At 37.7% G+C, this 25,590-nt stretch overlaps 3 protein-coding genes across 18 annotated transcripts in view; 2 read left to right on the top strand and 1 right to left on the bottom strand.

Annotated features, from left to right (window-relative positions):
- Positions 1–25,590, top strand: part of fgfbp1a (fibroblast growth factor binding protein 1a) — a 303,976-nt gene that overhangs the window by 102,922 nt on the left and 175,464 nt on the right. The gene's annotated exons all lie outside the window — the stretch shown is intronic.
- phox2bb (paired like homeobox 2Bb) lies at positions 7,178–13,326 on the top strand. Its single transcript, XM_074649111.1, has 3 exons — positions 7,178–7,615; positions 8,274–8,461; positions 11,060–13,326. The coding sequence occupies exons 1-3, from the start codon at positions 7,375–7,377 to the stop codon at positions 11,507–11,509; spliced, it is 879 nt and encodes a 292-aa protein (XP_074505212.1). The 5' UTR covers positions 7,178–7,374; the 3' UTR covers positions 11,510–13,326.
- The window catches only part of LOC141775594 (LIM and calponin homology domains-containing protein 1-like), a 94,493-nt gene continuing 83,579 nt past the window's right edge, over positions 14,677–25,590 (bottom strand). For 15 of the 16 annotated variants that reach the window (XM_074649093.1, XM_074649091.1, XM_074649096.1 and 12 more), the window contains 8 exons: positions 22,691–22,783; positions 22,253–22,417; positions 21,993–22,087; positions 21,361–21,516; positions 20,515–20,610; positions 18,950–19,058; positions 17,564–17,666; positions 14,677–16,625 (listed from right to left, as the gene is read on the bottom strand). In XM_074649093.1, coding sequence (XP_074505194.1) covers positions 16,600–16,625; positions 17,564–17,666; positions 18,950–19,058; positions 20,515–20,610; positions 21,361–21,516; positions 21,993–22,087; positions 22,253–22,417; positions 22,691–22,783 — 843 coding nt within the window. In that variant the 3' untranslated portion in view covers positions 14,677–16,599. The remainder of the gene's footprint in view (positions 16,626–17,563; positions 17,667–18,949; positions 19,059–20,514; positions 20,611–21,360; positions 21,517–21,992; positions 22,088–22,252; positions 22,418–22,690; positions 22,784–25,590) is intronic. The other variant, XM_074649097.1, reaches the window with a different exon arrangement.

Here is a 25,590-nt window from a genome sequence, read left to right as displayed (position 1 = left end):
ACTTTTTACAATATGGGACCTTTAAAACAAATACTTGACAAGACTAAACGAGGCAGATAAAACATATTACAAGCTAAAACACACACAGTTATGAAGTAAAAAAACAAACAGGTAAAGTAGATGTAATAAATAAATATAAACAGAAATGTTACACTAGAAGTATAAAATATAAAAATAGATAAGAGGTAATTGCACTTGTAAAATAGGTAGGGTAGATGTAATAAATAAAATGAAAACAAAGTTGCACTTGAGGTGTATATATTGCATCAAGGATATTTTGCACAGATAGAGGTATTCACATTCAGTGTATTAATATTGCACAGATGATGTTTTGTAATGGCTTATGTATGAATAATTGTAATGTGTTTTTTTTGTCTGATTGGTCTGTTTATGGTAACAGTATGTCTATTGTATGTGTACTTTTTCTCAAACTGAGCTGCCTATGGATGCAAAATGAATTTCAGTGCAAACAGACAATATAGTCGTATTGTATCGTATAGTATCGTATTGTATCGTATCGTATCGTATCGTATGTTTCAGATATAGTCCCTTCTCCTCCAAAATAAAAGCATGTTGCAGCTTTAACTGCGTAAAACACCTTGTTTTGGTGAATTAAAAACAGCAGCAAACTCAGGCTTGTGATCCTCCATCCGTCCACCAGCCTGCCTGCCTGCATGGCTGCAATAAATTAATAACAAGCCAAACAATGTGTCGTGGAGAGGCAGGATTCAATTACTAAGTTTATTTACAGGGGAAAATCTCATGAAGGCCATTGACCAACGTGGGATGAAACGATGACAAGAGCTCCGATAAGAATTTAATTCCATCTCATTTCAGACGAATTTTATGAATCAAATTCTTGAACACTGGCAAGAGATTTAATGATCACCATCGTTGCGAAATCTTATTTCAGCAACCGGTCGATGGCATTTTCTCTGCGTTAATGTCGACTTAGAGGTTGGAGTAATTTAGTAATTGATTCCTTGCCATGGCTCTCGCTCGTGCCAAGGCCGCGTTTGAGGGTAATATGTTTCCTAATCTTATCCCCTGGAATAAGATTTTTATGTTAATCCACTGGCTGGGTCTCTTGGTCACTTGGGAAGCACACAGATAAAGGGCTCAGAGGGGGGCTGGAGAGGCCATGGAGGAGACGAGCTGGGCTGTGCTGTGCAGGAGCTGTAGGCTGCTGCAGCATCTGGAAAACAACGAGATGAGTTAATGGGAGATAAAAGGGAAATATCAAACACAAAAGAGCCTGAGAATATGATATTTACCTTTTTTTCCTCGTGTAGAATCTGTAAATTCATCATTTTGCTTCCATGTAGGCTAAATAACAGGTTGATAAGGGGCACAAATCTGTTTTCCCTCCACTTTATCTTCACACCAGAGTGATGCTTTACCCCAAATATGGTTATTTCAGAATTTACAATAAGGTGTAAAGATGCATAAACTATATTTTCTGCATAAAAAAATATGGATAAAATTAGATCCTCCTCTACATCTATCGCCACCAATGCAGTCAGATTTATGCCAAAGATAGAATAAAGAAGCATCAGGTGAAAAAGACGTCAAAAACCCGTCTAATAACAATAACAACAACACGAGCCTGAACGCAGCAGACTGAGACACTGACGTCTTTTGTGGTGCACGTTTTTTTTCCTCTCTCCTGCAGACACAGAGAAAAGACACCAGCTTCTAATTTAATTTAGCCTCTTCTCCAGATGTCACTTTCCATCTGTGCGCTTTGGAAACGCGATGCGCCTTTTTACGCACCAGCCTGGAACATCCTTAACTCACATGTTTGACTTGTTTTGTTTTTCTCCTCCCCTCTCTTTTGTGTCAACATGTTTTTTGTTATGTGAAGTTTCAAATCTTACAATCAAGGTATAGAGAAACAATAAAAATATATAAACATATTATGATTTATTACAGAATATTATAATTGTTTTGGATTTTCATTGTGGAGCTGCTGGAACAGTAAAGTGGTCTTTGGCTCTGGTATAGTTTTATCTCACGCATTCTGCAGGTGAAAGCTCGCCTTTACCCATCCTGTCAAATTGAGATATCAGACTAAATTGCCACGAGAGCAAATCCCCAAAATTAATTTTTTTTCTCCTCCCCTCTTTTGTGTCAACATGTTTTTTGTTATGTGAAGTTTCAAATCTTACAATCAAGGTAGAAAAACAATAACAAAATATATAAACACATTATGATTTATTACAGAATAGTAATAATAATAATAATTAATTTGTATCTATTCTTTTGTTATTATACTGTTTACTTGCACCAACAAATCCAAAGCAAATTCCTAGTGTATACCTCTTACACCTGGCAATAAACACGATTCTGATTCTGATTCCAATTCTAATTCTAATTCTGATTCTGATTCTGATTCTGAATATTCTAATTGTTTTGGATTTTTTAATTTTTGGAGCTGGAACAGTAAAGTGGTCTTCAGCTCTGGTATTAGTTTTATCTCACGCATTCTGCAGGTGAAAGCTCGCCTTTTATCCATCCTGTCAAATTGAGACATCAGACTAAATTGCCACGAGAGCAAAACCCCAAAATGAATTTTTTATTATCCGCTCTCGAGCCCCTCCCCATGCAACACGCGGCCTTATTAATAACCGTTTTGATAATAAGCGTATAGGATTTCCTGAGGCGGAGGAGTGAGACATTGTAGGTGAAATGTGACAGCGGGACCCTCCCATCTCTCTTTATCCTCCTCTGTTTCTTTGCCTTTTTTCGGGCGAGTGGATCCATCCAATCCATCCAGAGACAATGGCATTTTGTTCCTCTTTTTTTGTCCCTCCTGTCGACCCGCATTCCTATATTGCTGAGCAACGATAGTGCGCACTAAATGGAGAGGAGTTGCTCACCATATATCCCGGCTATTGTGCGGCACTTGCCAGGGGAATTTAAGGTCTTGCACACATCGCAATTTGCCTGATTTATTTAAGTGAAGGCTTATGGTTGAAGCCCTTTATTTGCCACATAATTACGAGTTAAATACCGCTTTACTTGAATTAAGGGCTCATCATGTTACTGTAAATCACTGTTTTGCACGCACGGCTGCTGTTTGGCTGCAGCTCCTCTGCAGCACATAAACTGCCTGCACGTTTTGCATCCTGCAGAAAACTAATAATAATAATCATAAAAAGCTTCTGCAGCCCCTCTGCAGCACATAAACTGTCTGCACGTTTTGCATCCTGCAAAAAGCTAATAATAATAATAATAATAAAAAGCCTCTCGGATTTAATATTCTCACATCAAAATATCAGACTGTGTCGTCTGACCCGAACCAGCTGAAAGAATTAAAAGATGTTGAAACTATAAAAGAGGAGGCGTTTCAATAGCTGGTGGACTATGGTGTGTAAGGACTATAGACTAGAAGAATAAAGAGCAGCTTCAGTGAAAGAAACCGATGGCTAAAAGCTCTAATTGTATTTGCCTCGGCGAAATATCAGAAAAGACTTCTCGTTTCTTTGAGCGTTATTAGATTAAATCCCAGAGATGGTTTCTTTTCTCGCTGCCAGACGCGTGGATGGAGGACGGTGAACCATTTGGCTTCTTTGGTTTCAATAATCAAATTAACCATTTGGTACAACTTTTGGGTCCCACCAGCTCGTGTGTGTAGAAAAGAAGAGAAAATAATAAAAAAAAGAAAACATTTACATAATAGGCACCGGGTTGTGTCAAGAAAGAATTAACTTTTTTTTTTTTTTTTAGGCTCTCGTTGATCTCTGAAAAGACAATGTACACACGGAAAGAAAAGGGAGAAACACACTGCAACACGTCAGCAATTGTGGAGGAAAATAATTGATGGCAAATGCGAGCGGGTCTATTTTAACAGATAATACTGGAGCTGCAAGCCTGAACGGACCAAATGTTCAATTTATAAAAGCGTCTGGTGCCACATTGAATCCTTTTTTTATTCTAAGAACAAGTGAATATTTCTTTTATGTATGTATAAATTTGGTGCCAAAATTGAAAGTAAGCAGGTTGTTCCTCACAATTTGGAGGTACTGACACGTGTGTCTAAAGAAAAAATTAAATTGAAAATTAATAATTATGAAAAGATTATTTGCACTGGAGTTACCTCACCAAATTTAAAAAAATCTGTTTTAGATCAGTGATCTCAGATATTGACCTGTATGTGGGTTAGAAGCCTCTTATTTTATTATTTAATAATAATAATAAAAAATGGTATCTCCTTGTCCGGATTTCAACAAATAAATATTTATTTAATATATTTCCAGCTTTCTTTAATTAAAATGAAGAAATATGATCAATATTGTGAAGGATAAAATCAAATCAAAAGAAAAAAAAAGATCTATAATAATCCTATGATAGCATTTATTAGGTTGTGAGTCAAACGTTTATAATATCCAGCGTACAAAATGATGCTGCAGCCACGTGTGATAAAAAAATACTGATATGGAGCATCAAAGGATTATTATAGGAATATTATAGTGATTCTTCAGTGAGACCATCAGCACACAGATCAATCACTGAGACACGACCAGTAGTGAACAAACTGCTAAATTTAATTGTTGCTCCATAATTCCTTTTTTGTGTTTCGATAATTTGGAAGAGAGAGAAAGAAAAAAAAACACAGCTTCAAACGAAACGAGGACTTGAACTCAGTCCAATGAAAAAAAAAAAAACGAAACACACACGAGTGTGTAAGCGCCATAGAAAACGGTTCACCTTATTACACAAACCGAATTAACCACTCAGCCAATATTGTGAGCCTATAAGAGGTCCGATGACTGCCTCGCCAGTTCGTTACTTTCATTAGAAAGATATTATTTGCCAAATAAACGGAATAATGAAAGTAATAAAGACAATTACAAACTCATTTGAATCATAAAAAACACACACACACACCCGGAAGTTTAGCAGAGATTATACTGCAGCAAAGGCAGAGGGAAGAATTAGAAAGACTTGTGTGGTTATTTGGCAAAAAAGGCCGTTTATTATGGTGAATTCGTTTATTACTGTGCGTAAATTATAACTTTCATTTATTGACTTCAATTTTAGAGGCAAAAAAGACCTGATTTAAAAGTCTAAATTGAGAATTCAAAATAATGAAAATTTCAGAATCCGAGCAAATAAAACAAAGACAGTCTCAAGCACTGTTGTTATGGATGTGATTGGTGCGCATATACACTGTGGGAAGAAAAGCACCTGAAAAAGCCTTTTGTGTTCACTGTAACCATATGAAATTATATTTTTCTCTGAAAAAAATAAATCTGATGATTTGTTTCAGAGCACATCTGCTTGTTTCAGTTGTTGTCTTGCACTCAGAGTCCTGGAACAAAGCAGAATAATTGGGGCCATACATGTTGCAAAAACATCAAAACCATTCACCTTTTACGCAGGTGACTTCACCTCAGTTGCAGATGTTTATCTGTCCAAAACAAGGAGATTTTGACATCAAAAAATCGTCAAACCCAAACGACAAAATGGTCTTTGCATCTGTTAAAATTAACATGTTTCTGAGCAGAGTCAGAAAAAGAGCAAACAGACGGGCAGAGAGAAGAGAAGAGAGGCAGAGAGGGAATACTATGTGAAATCCTGCCCACGAAATCTGATGATTTGTTTCAGAGCACATCTGCTTGTTTCAGTAGTTTTCTTGCAATCAGAGTCCTGAAACAAAGCAGAATAATTCCATGGTGCAAAAACATCATACCATTCACTTTTTACGCAGGTGACTTCACCTCAGTTTTTGATATATTTACTGTATTGTTTTTTTTATATATTTACTGTATTGTTATTGTTATTATATATATCTTGTCGTAATTGTTTGTTATCACTGTTATGTAATTTATTATTTCTTTATATTAATCTTGTCTCTAGGTGGAGGCTTCAGATAAACCCACTGTTTTTTTTGCCTCTTCCTGCACTGTATATTATTCCTTTATTTTTTTTGTTATGTTGTATAGTCCTAAATTGTATAAATATATAAACAGTTGCATACATTTATCTGTCCACAATAAGGAGATTTAAACACCAAAAAAATCTTCAAACCCAAATCACAAAATTGGTCTCTACATCTGTTAAAATGACCATGTTTGAATGCAGAAGACCAGAGTCAGAAACAGAGCAAACAGTCGGAGCAGAGAGAAGAGAGGCAGAGAGGGAATATGTGAAATCCTGCACAAGAAATCTGATGATTTGTTTCAGAGCACATCTGCTTGTTTCAGTAGTTTTCTTGCAATCAGAGTCCTGAAACAAAGCAGAATAATTGTGGCCATACATGGTGCAAAAATATCAAATCCGTTCAGTTTTTACGCAGGTGACTTCACCTCAGTTACAGATGTTTATCTGTCCAAAATAAGGAGATTTAAACATTAAAAAAATCATCAAACCCAAAAGGACAAAATTGGTCGTTACATCTGTTAAAATGAACATGTTTCAATGAAACAAAGCAGAATAATTGGGGCCATACATGATGCAAAAACATCAAAACCATTCTCTTTTTACACAGGTGACTTCACCTCAGTTGCAGATGTTTATCTGTCCAAAATAAGGAGATTTAAACATAAAAAAAATCGTCAAACCCAAAACACAAAATTGTTAAAATGAACATGTCTCAATGCAGAAAACCAGTCAGAAACAGAGCAAACAGTCTGGAGCAGACGGGCAGAGAGAAGAGAGAAGAGAGGCAGAGAGGGAATACTATGTGAAATCCTGCCCAAGGTATATACTGGTCGCTTAAAAGGCTTAAAAGCTTGGAGAAAATTGGATCAGGGAGAATCGTCACCCAACTTTCATTATTTCCAAGTGGTGTGATTGAATTAAAGGGCAAGATGGTGGTTGGAGAGGAGAGGAGAGGAGTGGAGGATGGGTGGAGGGAGGAGGTGGAGGAGGTGGAGGATGGTGCGTAATGGCGTGGTATTAAATCCTAATTAGAGATGCAGGGGATCAATGATAGGGAGGTTGGACAGCCCGGTCCCCCCAGTGCCAGCCCAATAGACTGATGAGTTATTGTCATGTAAAAAAGCGCTAGCAATAAGACCAAACGCTTTGCTATTGTCCAAGCAGGAAAGAGCCAAGTTTATTATGAGGACTATATGCTCTAGAGACCTCGAGGCTAGGCGGCTCCTCTTAGGGGGCTTTTCATAAAACAGGGCTAGGTTCCTATAAAGGAGGCCAGTTTTGGAGCAGGCGCTGAGCAGTGAACATCTAGTCACCGTCCAGCCTTCTTTTAAAAAACCAGTTCAAACCCAAACAAAGTCATCTTTTTCTCCCAAAACTCAAACCTCTTTTTTTTTTTTTACTTTCTAAACCCAATTTTTTTGGGGGGGTGTATAGTTTTTTTTGTCTTTTTTTTTTGCAGCTTTCTAACTTCCACAGAGATCTTCTCAAATGTATAAAATGGAGTATTCTTACCTAAATTCCTCTGCCTACGAGTCATGTATGGCCGGGATGGACACCACGAGCTTGGCATCGGCCTATGCGGACTTCAGCTCGTGCAGTCAAGCCAGTGGGTTTCAGTACAATCCCATCAGGACCACTTTCGGAGCCACCTCCGGCTGTCCGTCCCTCACACCCGGGTCCTGCAGCCTGGGGACTCTGCGGGACCACCAGAGCAGCCCGTACGCAGCAGGTAAGCAGCCTCAACAACCAGGCAGTATTATAGGACAGCCCTTGATTGCATTTTGAAAATGGAAATGTGTTTAGTATTTACCAAACGAAATTTGCTTACACAAATGAAAGAATTTATCACGTTAGAAGCGATTGCATTGCAAGAGGTAATTCAGTTATGGTGGGGTTATACTATCCCAGTCACACCCCAACCAAAAACCGCCAACAGAATTATCTTTTAAGCTGCCAAAATGATAGGCATAATTTATTTACTTTTGCGATGAGACATAAAGCTTTCGAAAATAATTAGATAAGCAAAGAGTAAAGCTCATTATTGACACTGAATTGGAGTTTACAGTATAGCAACAAGAAGAGGAGGCAGGATGGGAACATTATATGACAAGTTTTCAAGCCTCAATCTGGAGGAGCAACAATTAGTTTATCATCACAATTAACCGCATCACAGGTCAGCAAACGTTATCAATTCACAACTAATTCACAGGTAATCAAAGGAGTAATGCGATTGAAAGCTGCACCATAACTGGATTTTATACAAAATATCGAATTTACTTCCATTTGACATTAACATCACAACTACACACTCTCTCATACTGCACAGATGAGACCACTGCTGCACGTCTATAACGGTGACATTTTCTTTTATTTATTTTGTTTTACAGTTCCCTACAAACTGTTCACGGATCACGGAGGACTGAACGAGAAGAGGAAGCAGAGACGCATCCGGACCACGTTCACCAGCGCGCAGCTGAAGGAGCTGGAGCGGGTCTTTGCAGAGACGCACTATCCGGACATCTACACCCGAGAGGAGCTGGCTCTCAAGATCGATCTGACTGAAGCCAGAGTGCAGGTACAAAGCTCTCCACAACAGAAGCCAACAATGCTCCCATTACGCACGATTACGCACGAGTGGATTTATGATGTAAATAAGAAACATTTCAACACATTGCATCTCTAATAACTTACTTTTAATAAGATTTTTAGTGAAATAAATGATTTACTGCTTTGACAGTAGCTCCAACTGCTGGCACTAACTAAAACACTCATGCATTAATGCGCTACATAAAAGATGGTCTTTAGGGACACTTTGGGACATTTATCAGCACACTTGGTTTAGAGTTAATTTTAACACATTGCATCTCTAATAACTTACTTTTAATAGATTTTAGTGAAATAAATCACGATCTGACTGAAGCCAGAGTGCAGGTAGAAAGCTCTCCAACAGACGCCAACAATGCTCCAATTACGCACGATTACACACAATTACGCACGGGTGGATTTATGACGCAAATAAGAAACATTTTAACACATTGCATCTATAATAACTTACTTTTAAGAGATTTTCAGTGAAATAAGTGGTTTACTACTTTGACAGTAGCTCCAACTGCTGGCATTAACTCATGCATTAATGCATTTGTTCACTACTGGTCGTGTCTCAGTGATTGATCTGTGTGCTGATGGTCTCACTATAATATTCCTATAATAATCCTGTGATGCTCCATATCAGTATTTTTTTTTATCACACGTGGCTGCAGCATCATTTTGTACGCTGGATATTATAAACTTCTGACACACAACCTAATAAATGTTATCATATTGGATTATAGATCTTTTTTTTTCTTTTGATATGATGTTATCCTTCACAGTATTGATCATATTTCTTCATTTTAATTAAAGAAGGCTGGAAATATATTAAATAAACATTTAAAGATGGTGTTTTGTCTTTAGGGACACTTAAGGACATTTATGAGGACACTTGGTTTAGGGTTAATTCACCTCCACTGCACTGTAAACAATTGCTGTTAATATACAGCAGGATTTCAACAGTATTAATGCAGCTTCGTGCAGTATATTTTGAATTCTGGGACCTGATCTGCACATGTGAGGCTTGTACATTGTACATGATTGTAAAATCAGTGAATTAGCTCTGTTCTTCTCTCACATGTTGTTCTGGTTTGTATTCTGTGCTTGTAGCCAGCTATAGACAGACATTTTGGGAAAAGTGTCAACAAGTCTATTATAGCCTTTTTCCTAACAAGTGCCTTTAATTGTATTTAGTGTGACTATTCCTATGTCTGTTACCTGCTAAGTCTATTCATCTAGGCAAAAAAACAATGTTTATTAAAATGTATGTAAAAAATACAACCTAAATAGTGCATTAAAACAAATCAGTAAGATAATGTAAAAGAAAGGTGGAAAAACAGCTATATAATGTATCTTTAAACAGTAAATTAACTGTAAAATACTGTGAAATTAATTAAAACAAACCTGTATTTTTCATTAACAGTACAAAGCTGTAAATTTCAGCAACAGTATAATAATGTTAATTTTACAGTAACATAAAGGCAACCCTGCTGCCAGCTCTTTACTGTTATTTTACTGGGAAATGCTTAACAGTGAGTTCAGGAGCAGGCTGCTGCAGCATCTGGAAAACAACTAGAAGAGTTAATGGGAGATAACAGGGACATATCACACACAGAAGAGCCTGAGAATATCATATTTACCTTTTTTCCTCGTGTAGAATCTGGGGCTGTCTATTTCCTTAGATCACCAGAGGGGACATTTAGCAATGAACAAAGTCATCTATTGTAAATGCCATATGATGGTAAATATCACCACACTGTAAACAATTGCTGTTAATTTACAGCAGGATTTCAACAGTATTAACCTGTAATGGCTAAAAAACAGTGCTTTACTGTTAATACAAAAGACAGCGACAGTATAATAATGTTAATTTTACAGTAACATAAAGGCAACCCTGCTGCCAGTTCATTATTGTTATTTTACTGGGAAATTCTTCACAGTGTGTGCTTTGGAGCTTTGTTTTGTCACACCGTTTTTGAAAACTGAGAGTGAGCAATAATAAATAGATTTAGATGAGCAGTGACCCCTTCATGGTGCACTGTAAAAAAAACACGTTTTTTTTTAGTTTTTTTCAAGAAATGTTTACATTTTTATTTATGTATTTAATTATCTGTATTTAAGCTTTTCTTGATCATTAAAAGATAATTATTCAGTTTTTTAGAGGTTTATGACGGTATTTTAACAATTAATTTATGTTAGAAGAAAAGGATTTCATGGAATTCTAAAAATATTTCTTGTAAAAATACAGATTTTTTTGCAAAACTTCTGAGAGTTAATTAGTTAGTTAGTTAGCTTTTGCAACGTAAAATTACATGTTTCATTTGTGATTTATATGTAAATTGTCTTAGCTTTACGGTGTATTACTCTATATGTTAAAAGTAAAATATTTCTTATAAAATTACAGTAATATAAAGATAATTACTGGGTTTTATTTATGTTAATTATCAGACAGTATTTTTCCGTTTTTTAACAGACATTTTCTGGCGCCCCTGCTGCCGGAAAATTTCCGTTATTTTACACCTTTTTTTTTTTTTTACAGTGTGGTTTAACTTTTCCACCCTTTCTCTCATTTTTTTGTTTCCAGGTGTGGTTCCAAAACCGACGCGCCAAGTTTCGCAAGCAGGAGCGCGCAGCTGCAGCGGCCGCAGCGGCTGCAAAGAACAACTCCGGGAAGAAATCAGACCCAAGAGACGAAGACAACAAAGACAACAAATCTACCGACCCGGACAGCACAGGAGGACCGGGACTCAACCCGATCTCCACCTCCAACAACAACAACAACAACAACTGCGGAGGACCGAGCCCCACCGGAGGCCAGGTGAACACCTCCGGGAACAACCAGGTGGACCAGGTGAAGAGCTCCGTGTCCTCCGGCATGGTGGGAGTGACAGCAGCGAGCCAAGGCTGGGCCACCAACCCGGGCACCATCACCTCCATCCCGGACTCATTGGGTGGACCGTTCGCCAGCGTACTGTCGTCTTTGCAAAGACAGAACGGAGCCAAAGCTACATTAGTAAAGACCAGCATGTTCTAATGAAGCTCCAACAGAAGCAGAAAGGGAAGAAGAGACTGAAAAGCAAACTTAAGGACAATAAAAAAGCAGTTTAAAAAGAAGATGACAACTCTGTTATTTTATTTTTTATTATGCCTTGCGCAGTTTCTTGTGGTCAGTTGACACTTTTTCTTTTTTACTGTGAAAATAATCCATCTTGACAAAGTCATGTCTGATAACATCGTTTTTGTTTTGTTAAAACGAGCTCAAGATGGGTGAAATGTTTTCCTGTCTAAAGACTGAAATCCTGAAAAAAGGCAGATATCATTATTACTGTTCTAATATCAACAAAATGACACTTCATGCGTAAATTCAGAACAACACATTCCCAAAGCAAACATTTCCTATAAGAAACAAACGACACATTGCCCCAGAGACAAACTTAAGGACAATAAAAAAAGCAGTTTAAAAAAAGAAGATGACAACTCTGTTATTTTAGTTGTCATGTTGTTTTTGATGTCTTTGCACCATATATGGCCCCAATTATTCTGCATTGTTTCAGGACTCTGGTCTTCTGCATTGAAACATGTTCATTTTAACAGATGTAAAGACCAATTTTGTCGTTTGGGTTCGTTTTTTATGTTTAAATCTTCTTATTTTGAACAGATGAAACATCTGCATCTGAGGTGAAGTCACCTTGCGTAAAAAGTGAATGGTTTTGATGTTTTTGCCCCATAAGAGAGTTGTCATCTTCTACAGAGTTGTCATCTTCTTGTGGTCAGTTGACACCTTTTTTTTGCTGTGAAAAGAATCCATCTTGACAAAGTCATGTCTGATAATAACATCGTTTTTGTTTTTGTTATAAAACGAGCGCAAAGATGGGTGAAAGACTGAAGACTGAAATCCTGAAAATGTCATTATTACTGTTCTAATATCAACAAAATGACATTTCCATGCGTAAATTCAGAACAAGACATCCCAAAGCAAAAATGTTCTATAAGAAACAAAACGACACATTTTCAAGACTGACTACTGGATGAAGTGACTTGTTTAAGATGAACAATATTTCTGAAACACAGACGTCTGTCGTGCCATCAGTGCGCAAAAGGAGCTTCGTTAAGTCCCATTATACTGTATGTCAGAGTTCAACAGCTGCTTTGTTTGGTAGAGAGACGTTTAATACCCATGACTGAGGATGCTCTCTCACTAATCTCACAGTCTGACACAACAAATGGGCTTTTCTGATCTCTGCAGACACAACCTGCTGTTTTGGAAGAACCCTGTGTCTTTGTTTTCCAGGGCTGCTGAGAGTTTAGTTTCTTTAAATTATCAATATAAACACAATTATTTCCTCGAGAGAAAAAAAAAAAAGGCACAAACTACTGCAATGTTCACCTCTGACAGGAAAAATCTGTGTGTTTTGTGTGTGTCTTTCTACGGCAGTGTTTTTGTGGCTCAAAACTGTATAGTGTTAATATGTATTATTGTCTCCTATAGTTGAACCATAGGCCATACTCCCTCGTAGAGCGATCATACAAGTCTTTTTTGGATGTTTTACAAAATTCCCTCGGAAGAATTTATTTTGGGTAAAAAAAAAAAAAAAAGGGGAATGGATGCAAACATTGTATTTATTTCTATATAATTTGCATGTTGTCTCTTTGTCTGATTTTTTTTTTACAATGATTTCTTTTTTTCCATTTTGTGAGCATTATGTAACATTGTTTTGTCCAGGATCTGAAAGTTATTTATATGTAGGTAATGAATGCTTATATTTAAGAAGGAAATATTTCTACATGTGCACATAGTTTTCCAGGTGTACCATTGAAATGGTTGTTGATGATAAAAAAACAATAATAGTCCAAGTTGCTTTTGTCATGTTTTCTTTGGACAAATAAGGGGAAGTTATTAGTTATTATATTACGGGATTACATATTCTTCAGTTATATAATCCTAAAACAAGCTTTTTAGTCGTGAATGCAAAAAAAAAGTTGTTATAGGTCATCATCGTTCGACAGACTGGAGATTTCAGCACCACGGACAGCTCCGCACCGCTTCACAACTCATCAAGTCTTTCCTAAAAAATGGTGAAATATTCGCCTTTATATTTACATAATTACACACAGTTTCAATGCAAATATCCAGAATCAAGTGTGGCTCTTCTGAAATCCGACAGAATTTGAAAAACCGCTCCAATGATGCCCAGAAAATGTCAGTACACTGGAGAAAAAGATGGAAACCATGTCATCTAAACTTAAAAAAAATAAAAAAAATTAAAATACCTGCGTATTGGTGTGATATAGCTGTCATACCAATACACAGGTATTTTTAAATATTTAAAAAAATATTATATATTAATTATAATATTTGTCTATAAATAATGTGACAAAATAAGATGCACAGAGACATTTTTACATAGAAGAAATAGGTAATAGACAGACATACAGATCATCATTTTAAAGCAAATTAAAGCTCAACATTGGACTGATTGACTTTCTTATAGGTGGATATTTTTACTCGGGTGTTGCACAAAAATCTGTGACTTGTCAGATTTTGTGACTAAACACCGACAGGTGAGGTCTTACTTCTCTACAGACCTACCTGAACTAAAACTAAAATTCTGCTTAAAATATGTGACATTATCTTGATCTCCTGGGTCACATCTTTTGGTAACAGCTACCAGAAAATATTATAAATACATCTTTTTGCAACATAATAACACAGCAGAAATTGCTAATATGGTCACATAATTCGATGTAACACCTGCTCAGGTGTGTTATAACCTGAATGCAACATCCAACCAGTCATTTCTATGAAGTCTGATCATATTCTGACTTTCACCTAAATTAAGACCAACCCCAAATTGATGAATCTGACATCAGTGGCATATAATTAAGTTTAAAATCTATGCGTTGGCATTAACTATATTCTTAAATGGGTCTTTTTTTTAAGCTTATTGTTTCATCTGTTGACTAATTTAGTATTATTTTGTCGTATGATTTTGCAACATTATATACCTACGTTTTTTTGCCAGGTATATAAAACCTATTCTATAAAGGTTAAATAACAAAATAAATCAATAAACAAACAAACACGAGAAACATTATTATTATTATTATTATTATTATTATTATTATAGTATCTTAAGTCATCTTTTAGGTCGTGCATTATCTTTTGTGGGATTATTGGAAAAATAACAGACACAATCACAGTTTTAATTTATAACATTTTATTTATAAACATACAGTATGCTATAAATGCCGTTTGCATTTAAACATCAAATGAATCTATATTTCGGATAGTGTTCAGGTGAATATTACAATAAATACAGAACAGACGTGAAGGTTTCATTCCCCAACCATCCTGTTAAGAAGACCGTCTGAATATTATGGAGCTCTGTCTCAAAGATCCCGCTAGAAGAGACTCAGCCGAGATTTATTCAGCAACTAAATGAGGATAAAAAATAAAATACACAACCGGAACAGAAGCTTAAAATACTGTAGATGAGAGAGGTGAACCCGGAGGAGAAGCCTGGCTATAGGACGCTGTTCAGGAGGAGGAGGATGCTGCTAGTTTGCTTTCATACAGCAAATCATTTGGTTTTAGGCTTAAACGTGCATTTGTTTTTACATCCACAATATATAACCGAGCTCTTCTCATACAAGTCCAAAAAAAAAAAAGAAAGAAGTAAGTAAAATGTCCAGCTGGCGGCACAGATCTTTAGTTTTCATCCAACCAAATATTGCACAGGTGCAACTGCTGCTGGTACGAGTGTTCATATTACCTCTGCTCTTATGTGATTTTTTGTAATTTTATAAATGAATCCTACCACTGAGCAATTATCAAAATTACCTCAATTAATAGCATACAGAAGTCTCTATCTCTCTAGAATAAAACAACATTCAAAATTAAAATCAATGTTCTCCCCTGCAGGATATATTTCTCCAAATAGACAACAAATGTATTCCTTTGCACTGGTTTTTTATCACTGCAAAATCACTGAGGGTATCACAGGAGGGAATATGAAATTAAGGGCGTTGTTTATGTAAAATAAGCAAGTGAAGTAAAGCGTGATGTAAGGGAGGGCTGCAGCCTGTCTGTCTGCAGTTTAAGGGTTTTCGATTTGGCCAAATCCCTCCCTACACCCATAAAAAATTAAAAAAAATAAAAGAGAAATAAATCACCATACGGCTGGTGTGTGTTTTCCTGCATCACCTTGCGTTTTCCTAAGGCACATTAAAGTCCCGACTTTCCAAGCGGACAGGCTGGCCGAGGAGCAACCTGCTGTGACCCATGAAGCACAAAAACAGCTCACAAGTCGTGTTATTGCCCTAAAGATGAAACTACATCCATAATATGTGTTTATATTAGAAGCTAATTGTATTCAGGAGCACAGAACAAGAGACATTAGGGGGTCACTGTGAAGGTTTATAGTGTCCTTTACTGCACTTTCTAAATGCAGTGTCTGCATATCTTTTTGTTTTAATCTGGGGCATACAATTATTCATATTTTTCAGATCCAGTCTGTTTAGAGAAATTAAAAAAAATCCAATCTGAGCTGCCTGATGACATATTAAGTTTTCTCTCCTGTTTTAGGATTTTTATCCAAATTAAGAAAATATTTCTAAAATGACAAAAATGATCAGTAACTAAGTGATAAACTGCATTTCCATCATATGGACTTGAATTCTACTTAGCTACAGACTTGAACACCAGATTTTCTTTTTGTGTTCACTCAGACAGTGTAGGACGTAAACATTATAGCCTACCTGTGTTTGAAGCATCTGCTTATGTTATTGTGTTTTATCTTCAACATGGCCACCACCCCAGAACAGTATCTCTCTCTCTCTCTCTCTCACTCGCTGCATGATGGAACAGAGTCTGTGGTGGTACGTGGACCAATCAAATCCAGATTTCACTCACGTATCAGATGACATAAACACGAAGAATATATATATATATTTTTTGACTGTCCCTAGATCCCCTGTTTGGCCCCCGTGATGAATCTTCATTGGTTATTGAGCTGCAGAGGATGCAAAGATCCCGACACGCTGTGAAGGACATGATTTGCAGATAATCGGGTTAAAAACAGGGATGGGGTTTCTTCCGTGAACCTTGTGCTTGTCTGTTGAGCGTCACAATGTGGTTGGCTGTCCGGCCGCTTGAAAGGAGAAAAAAGAAAGAGAAGGAAACCCACAATTTTTATAAACCACAATTGTTTTCGGGGGGGGGTTTAAAGGTCAAGGACATGCAGCTCCAATGAAAGAAAAACCTCTTAATAATAACTTGACTCTTTTGATTGAGGCTCTGATTTGATTTTGTGGTTTTCTGATCCACAATTGATACCAGCTGCTGAGAGGTTATGTAAACGTGAGCTGTGTCTTTCAGAGTGAACTTTTGCTCTTGTGCAGACAAGGTGAAAGGGACGGAAAGTTACTGTCATCCTCTCACAGCTGCTATATCTGCTCTTCCACCTGATGCAGCTTCAGATCCATCCCTCCATTCAGCCAGGCTTCACTGTGTCTGACACTTCTTTATTAAAGCTGCACCGGGTCGCGGTTTTATATTAAAATACACTCGTCTTATCAGCCACACAGCGGGGCTGCAATAACGAATGAAACCTTTGAAATACACCTTATTTTTTTTTATCATAAAATAGTGTTAAGTTTAGTTTGAAAACAATAAATCAAACAAACCTTTGTCTGTTTTTGTAGCTGCTTTATGAGCACCGTATTTACTGCTGGTGCTACGACACCATCACATTATTGAAATTATTCATCAGTGAAAATATGAAAGACGGCCGACATTAACAAACAATAAGAAACAACAACACTTCACCCTTTTTATAATATGAGAGAATGATTAAACTCTCTCTTTATGAGCATTATGTAACAGGGAAGTTATCTATTTATTTCTGCTGGTTGTGTTTTCTGATGGTGGCTGATTTGCTTGGAACCAGCTGACAGAACCTGACGTTCATAATTCATTTATGTTTTTGATGGATGGATGGAAACATTGTTATACAGACAGCAGACAAAGAGAAAACAGAGAGATGCAGGACAGAGGTTGTGTGGGAGAGAGGAGGGTGGAGGGACTTACAGCGGGAGCGGATGTAGCACTGGTGGCAGTTGAGGAGGCCGTTTCTGATCCGGACGTCCGTCCCCGTAGTCGTGTCGCCTAACTGTCCCTTACACACCCCGCACTGAAAAGAGAGACACAGGGGGGCATTTTTATTCATATGAATTATTCATGAATTAGTTGTTATTACAGGTGAATCTTAAAGGATACGGATAAGGCTATTCTATAGTTTTAGTTTGATCAACAAACACCATGAAACGACCTAAACTAGAGCTGTCCTCGCCCAAAGAAATTCTTAGTCGACTAACACTCAATTAGTTGAGTTAATTGACAGAGCTGTTAAATTGAGTTTCTCCACAAATAATCACACAAAAGCACCACTTTAAGTCTTGTGTTTACCAGAGATATGCAGAGAAAAAAGCATAAAAAATGACTAATCAACTAAACAAATCTCAGTCGACTAAGACCAAAACGGCAAATTAGTCGACTAATCGACCAAAAAGAGGCAGCACTAACCAAAACCATCAATCTGTTAGTCTCGTAATGCTTTCTGACTTCCCTGCTCTGTCTGTGACACTCAGCCACAAAGCCCATACTTAAGATATACCAGTAATTCTTTAAAAAAAATAGTTTAATTTTTATATATTTTTTTATAAATGTATAAAAGACAGGAATAAATAGATAATTTGCTCCGGGTCTATTTTCAGCAGCGGATTAATACATGTTTGGATGAACGATGTTCGTGTATGTAGACTCCAAAAAGCGCCCATGTTCATGGTAATGAAGGAACATGTCATCCAGAACAATAGTGTAGCTCATCTAAGACTTTTTGTACAATAATGGAGCTCTATGGCACAGAGGAATAAGCTTTGGATAAATTAGGATTAGGGCTGCACGATTTTGAAAAAATATGCAATTGCGATTATTTTCACTGATATTGCAATTGCGATAAAATTTGCGATATTAGAGGGAATTATCATTTTTACATCATTATTCTCATTTTCACTGAAAAACATATTAAAAATTATTATGGTGTGGTTTTTGCGGGAATCTGTACAAACAAAGATGTTTTCTTAAGCCTGTAGAATATGATGTGTCGACCAGGACATCTCTGCAGCACCACAATATTTAATTTAAAATGGTATTTTGACACACATTTAACATTTTACAAATATTGCGATTTGAATAACATTTTGATGAATTGTGCATCCCTAATTAGGAGTTAGTTAGTAGGATCAGTTCATTGTTGTTGTTTTTTGTCTTTTTGTGGTATTTGTTGATAATAAGAAAAATACAGATCATTGCCCCTTCTTATGCTTTAATTATATTTACACAACACATAACACCGCTGTCAAGGTACAGTAGTAGCATTCATACTTCTAAAAGATGATTAAATTAATAAAATACCTTAAAGCATTGAATGTGGAAGAAAAGACTGAGGGTCTCTATGATCATTGCCGCCCCCTTCCCCAACGCCTGCCCACAGCTGGAGCACAGCTTCTTCCCGCTGACAGACCTGCAGGAGAGAAAGAGACAGAAAACCCTGATACTAGGAGGGACTGAAGATGATGTCAAATACAGATTACTTTTATATTATACCAGTTAAGCTCTTTTGAAAGTGAACATGAAAGAGAAACAGTTCATTTGTCAGTGTATGTTTGTACTGGAAAACCGATACAGAAAAGCTGACAACCAAAATGACTCTTCAAAACCTGAAGTAGCAGCACCTCTACAAAGAACACAATGACTGATCCTGAACTTGTGGTCAGAGAGCATCCTCTGCAGCTCCACTGTCCTTGCAGTGGACTGCAGTGGAACAGAAATAGATGGATTACATTTATGTTATAGAAAGAAATGTGGTGGTGAAGTATATATAACTGTATATTCCAGCCCTCGCCTACAATGCTCCTTCTGTTGCTGTATTGCATGTTAGCTTCTCGGTCTATATCTTTGCTGTCTTTGTTTCTATTGATCAAGGTCTTTGCATTCATTAATGTTCATCAGGGTCTGTCTACATGTCTTCTTGTGTCCTTTTTGTGCTATCTTCCAAACATTTGTTATTATAATTGTATTTTAATGACCTGGGACTGCAGGTGAGCGGTTGGATTTCTAGAAAACTCTGGCACATCTGCAGTAATGTTTACAAACGTACGCAATAAAATGAACTAAAAACTTCTCTGTTTCCATTAGGGGGTGTAAGAAAATACTGACACACACGAGTAACGCGATACCGTATAAAACACCGTATTGAGTTTTAATTAACCTCTTAGAAATCCAACAGCCTGCCGTCAGGCCCGGTTGCTATTTGATCTTTCGAAAGGTTGCAGTGGGTTTTAAAGCCAGAGTGAAGGTACTGGCATCATATGAAACTAGAAAGGAATCCATTGGTACCAATCATGTCATACTAGCTTGTCACGAAGGAGGCTAAATAATGCTCCAAGGTTACGCTAAATATTGGCGAGGAAAAACTGGCATGGCCATTTTTACAGAGATCCCTTGACCTCTGACCTCAAGATATGTGAATGTAAATGGGTTCTATGGGTACCCACGAGTCTCCCCTTTACAGACATGCCCACTTTATGATAATCACATGCAGTTTGGGGCAAAAACCATGCAGTTTTTGCATGCAGTACAAATGTGTTATTTTTGCCTAATCTAAAATGGTTTATTCCTGTTGTGTTCTTTATACTATGACAGTTTTCCTGAAATATATTGCCTTGTTTACAGTATTGAATCATTACCCCTGTATCATGATACATATTGTATCACCAGATTCTTGCCGATACACAGTCCTAGTTTCCATGTATTGCATTGTAATTCCCACTGCATTCAAGTCTCCTTGCTGCAGTGGTACATGTCATGAGACGGGTGGATATATGTGGGCAGCAAAGCAGAAAATGACGGTGCAGAAATGACTCCCCCCCACCCCCTCCTCCTCTCTCCCTCCATGTGGGCTGTTTGAGATGCAGTACCTGTTGGGTGCTGGAGGCAGTGTGTCTGGAGATGGTGGACATGCTGCGGTGGGTTTTGATGAGCTGTGGCACATGTTATTATCAATGGGAGCACTCCTGGAAATGGACAGCAACATGGAACATGATGATGACTCACAGCTACAGCGACTCTATTGGTTGCCACAGTCAGACACAAACCAAATCTAGCCAGAAGAAACAAAATCTACGAAACCTAGGCTTACTTTATTCTTTAAAAATGTAGTATTATGTGTTGCTGATTCCAATGAATGTTTAAAACACTTTTCTTGTCACAGACTGCTGTGTCTTTATGTGGAGGAAGACTATGGTGAAAAATACAGGTAAAAGATGCCCCCTGCTGGTCAAACAGGTTAACTGAAGGACTCTTCATATTCTGGTCTTTTGAAATATGTATTTACAGCCGGGATGAAATGTGAATGCAATCTATCTGTCTATTTTTAAATAAGCAGTGATATAATGGTAAGTGTGAGTTTTGACACGTAGAAGACTTCCATTAAACAAAACAAGTAACATGAGGAAATAAAACAATGTTTGAAATGGAAGTTTTCTCACAGCCAAGATATCAACACTGAACCTTCTTTTTAAATCACATTACTAACTGAAGATATTGTTGTGATAACAGGAACATACTGATGCTGTGATCTGTGCTTGATTATGTCTTATACCCCACACTAATCATTAAAGGACATTCTGTTTGATTGCAACAGTGTGCTCCTAACTCGTAAGAGACAAATGGATGTAAAATCGAACGGGACTGAACTCTGGATTTGAAAATATGAGGCTACGAAGAACTTGGACTGAAGGCTTCTCTCACACACACTCACACACCTCCTGTCTCCTGCAGGCCGGCTGGGCTTGTTGCTGTCGGCTGACGGCTCTTCTTGTTTCTTCACTGGAGTCGAGGTTTTGGTCGGCATCGCAGGAAGTTTTTGGCCGTTCTGCAGACTGTGTGTCTCTGCCTGACTGCTGATCTGACTCACCGAGCTGAGGATCACACACACACCATGTTGATTATCTTACCTACACATGTCACATGATGCTTTTAACTTTTTTATTTTGACTGATTCCACTGTGATCTACAGTATTTTTCCTCGGTGGTACCCTGACTAAATAGGGGCCGAGATAAAAGTTGCAGACACACAACAATCAAATCTATACAATGACTTGCAAAGTGTATAGGAGACACATGAAGCTCCATTTTCACTAAATATCTGAAAAGGCAGCAAAGTCACTTATCACATGAAAACATATTTGACATTTTATTATTATTTATTTTATTGTACATCTGCAGGTGACCATTAAACTCCATTGAAAATGACCCGTAGCCTGTTGATTTGTCGCTCGTAGTGTGAACACAGCACAACAAGGCCACATAAGGCCTCATCTTAGGCCACTGTTGCTCAGAATGTCAGCTAAAATGTCTAAAATGAATATTTACCACATTAAGATAGTTCGCTAACCTTCTGCCTGTTTTCATGCTGTCGTCAGCGGTGCTGATGTCACTGGTTCTGTCGTTTTCTCTCCGTTTCCATTCGACACTCTCTGTGCTCCCCCTCTGTACCGTCCAATCACAAACAGGAAACAGTTAGTTGAGTTAACAACCAATCAAACAAAGAACACTATACCCAACTCAAGTCACTCTAACCAATTGTCACCCAGAGTCCCCTCCCGAATTGATGTTTCTAACAAACTGTCTATATTCAGCCAATCAGCTATTCACCGACTGCCTCTCCAGCAGCTCCTGCTTGCGTTCCCAGTCGGCCAGCGAACGGACGATGGTGTCCTGGGGCTCCGATGTGGAGGAGATCTCCCCTCGGCTGGGGGACGGCAGGGCTGAGGAGCGGGGAGTCAGAGGTGCCACAGTTTCCTCCAATATCCTACGCTCCTGTTGTGATGGGAGAGCTGGGTGAGTTTTCAAGAACACGTTTAGTGCTTTTCATGGGTTAAGATTATGAGTCATAAAGTACACTTTTCTTTCTGATTTAAAAATACATATTTATTTAACTGGTGTTCTCATCACTGAGTCCGAAATTATCCTGATTTCAGATATTCTGAGTGTGAGTTAAACCGAAAACACATCACAGGTGCCCTCAAGCATAACCATGCACACGCACACGCACACACACACACACACACACACACACACACACACACACACCTCCTCGTGGTACTTCCTCTCCTCCTCTGCCACCTCCCTCTGTGCTTTCTCCCACTCTTCCTTCAGCTTCTCCTGCTCGCGCCGGTACTTCTCCTGTCACCATGGCAACAGACACATGACATACAGCACAGAGAGCCTCAAAAGACCAAGACTAAAGTGTCTGCAAGTGGATATTTTGGCAAGAAAAACAGAGATGATGCGCAAGACATATCCGGCATCAAAAGGGTTTTCAGAGACTTTTCAAAAGGCTTCAGTCGATGATGCAATTTATCTCCTTGTGTATTCTGCTTAATATAATCCAAGTACGGACTGAAACATCCTGCTGTAATGATTGGTCTATAAAATGTCCATGTGTGTTTTCCCTCAGTATGTACTTTAAATATAAGCATGGACTTGGAGACATAAATGAATGTAAAGGCTTGCTACTCCTCTGTTAAGGCTAAACACTTGCTCAGATCTGATATTTGCATGTTAGAGATAAGCAAACAAAAGAGACCAAAAACAAGCACTGCAGACAAAAAGTAGAGCATGCAGAGGTTCCTACACAATTTTCATTTCAAAAACTGCCTTAATGTTTTCACAATTTAAGTTTTTCCTTCATGTATGCTTCTATAATAGCAACCAGACACTTATTATACTTATTCTAGATGAGAACAAACCTCATGAGACTACTTTTCACTCTTTTCAGACTTGTGTAGGAACCCCAAAAGAAGGCAAAATTGAAAGATTTAGAGAGAAAGCAACTTAATCAGGACAGATGACAGATCAAGATCAAGGCACAGAGACGACACAGAATCAACCGGGGAGGCGACAAGCACATTGATGCACCAGACATTCATCCATTTCAGCGCATCTCATCTCAAACAGTCAACCGGAAAGACGGGAAATCTGTACTCATCACTTGTTTTTTTCAATTATTACACTGTAGCATGAGTACAGTTTATATCATGGATACCAATGAATCCTTCAAATGTTTAAAAATATGTGGACCTGAGATGCACCTCTGATTGGTTGAGGAGAGAGAGGGTGATTTGGGCAGCAGCAACAGCAGCAACCTTGGACAAAGTCCTTGTCTGTGTGTGTGCATGAGATGGAGACAGTGAGCAGATAAAACCACACCAGAGGTTCTTCCACTGCACAAAGCCGCCCTCTAGTGGTCAACGTGTGCATCGGAGTGGTTGGGGCGTGCCTTTGGTGGAGGAGGATATGCTCAATATAAAACAAACATGGAGGCAAGCTTTGCAAGGAGCAATGAAAATGTGGTAAATCCATCTGATTCTGAGCTGAGCGCAGACTGGAGATTACTGTACCACTGCATGATTCACAGAAGGAACAGTAAAGTATCCCAGTTTGTGGCTAACCCTTTGGGTTAAAACTGGGCTAAATTAGTTGAACAAGTGAAAGGTTTTCAGCATCTAGTTAGGACCTGCTTCACACTGAAAGGCTGTTTAAGCAACAGTTATAATGTAACCTTCAAATTAAACAAAAACTTTCACTTTGTCACTTTCATATTCAACTGTGATAAGCAAACTTAGCCCAGTTTTATACCTAAACATATTGTTATCCACTATTCACCTAATCAACACTTACTGATTCATAATCCCTGGTTTATGCATTGACTCATGCGTAAAATCTTATTTGTTATCAAGTCATCAAAATCTGCCTACCATGCTAAATACAACATCTGCAATTAGCTTCATCCTAAAGCCTCTTTGACCCAAATTCAATCACATGGGCTGTGCTAGTGACTTGCTGTGCCCATTGAGATGCATTTTAAAACTTGAGGCTGATTAAGAGACTTGAGTTTTAATTATAGTCTATAACAGAAAGCCCATAGAGTCTCTGTGCTACTATGTATGTTCCTATGTATTATCTAAGCTGTATGATTGTCCATTACTAGGCTTGGGTGGTATCTATGTTTTTCATACCTTCCTGACATTTGTTTGGTGTATATGACAGAATTTATGTATAAAAAAACAACAACAAAAAAATGTAAAAGCTGATCTGCTGGTGATGGAAGTAATTTGTGCACGTAAGACATTGTCTAGCCTACAATGCTGTGTGTCTAGTATAATATTTGCCTACTTAGACAAGTCTTATGGCCCATAGAATAATGAATAACACCAGTGGGCTGAACGGAGATGATGTGTGGGTGGCAGTTGAATAAAGTCATGTGGCTAATAAACTGCTTTTGTAGTTGCAAGAAGTCATCTCAAAGTTATATGTGGCAATATCTTCATGATTCCATATCTAGTCCTGTAACATTATCCCCACAACTCACAGTCGCCATCTTTCTCAGCTCAGCTGCCTGTTCCACCAATAGAGACTGACCTCTGGTGGCGCATGCCGTGAGCTACAACACATCACCTCAATACAGCATCTCTGTATCAGTTTAGTGATTTGATGTAACTAAGTAAATGCACTCAAGTACTGTACTTGAGTACAATTTTAAGTGCTTGTACTTTACTTTACTTACATTATATGCTACTTTACACTTCTTCTCGACTACATCTCAGTACTTTTTACTGCACTACATTTATCAGACAGCTTTAGGTACTTTACAGATTTATATTACGTACTAATAATCCGTATCAACTAATAAATTATGATATATTATTGTAGCAGTAGCAGCAGTGAAGTATTTAAAATGTGCCACACCATAACCAGCTGCAATTATGCAATGCATTAATGTGATGTATACAATAATGCATCAATACTGTAATTATAATACAACAATTTAATATATGCTATTCTGATATGGGGCATTCTGCATAATAATAAGTACTTTTACAGTCTATACTTTAAGTGTATTTTGATTGTAACACTTTTGTACTAGTACTCGATTAAGATTTTGAATTCAGGACTTTTTGTAACAGTATTTGTACACTGTGGTATTACTA

Source organism: Sebastes fasciatus, chromosome 10, assembly GCF_043250625.1.
Source record: "Sebastes fasciatus isolate fSebFas1 chromosome 10, fSebFas1.pri, whole genome shotgun sequence".
NCBI lineage: Eukaryota > Metazoa > Chordata > Actinopteri > Perciformes > Sebastidae > Sebastes > Sebastes fasciatus.
Note: the sequence above shows the minus strand (reverse complement) of the source record. Positions and strands in the feature narration are given on the sequence as shown.

Coding starts and splice junctions, on each gene's coding strand:
- phox2bb (XM_074649111.1), top strand. CDS start 7,375: ATGTATAAAATGGAGTATTCTTACCTAAATTCCTCTGCCTACGAGTCA. Junction 7,616..8,273: donor GAGCAGCCCGTACGCAGCAG/GTAAGCAGCCTC, acceptor TTTGTTTTACAG/TTCCCTACAAACTGTTCACG. Junction 8,462..11,059: donor TGACTGAAGCCAGAGTGCAG/GTACAAAGCTCT, acceptor TTTTGTTTCCAG/GTGTGGTTCCAAAACCGACG.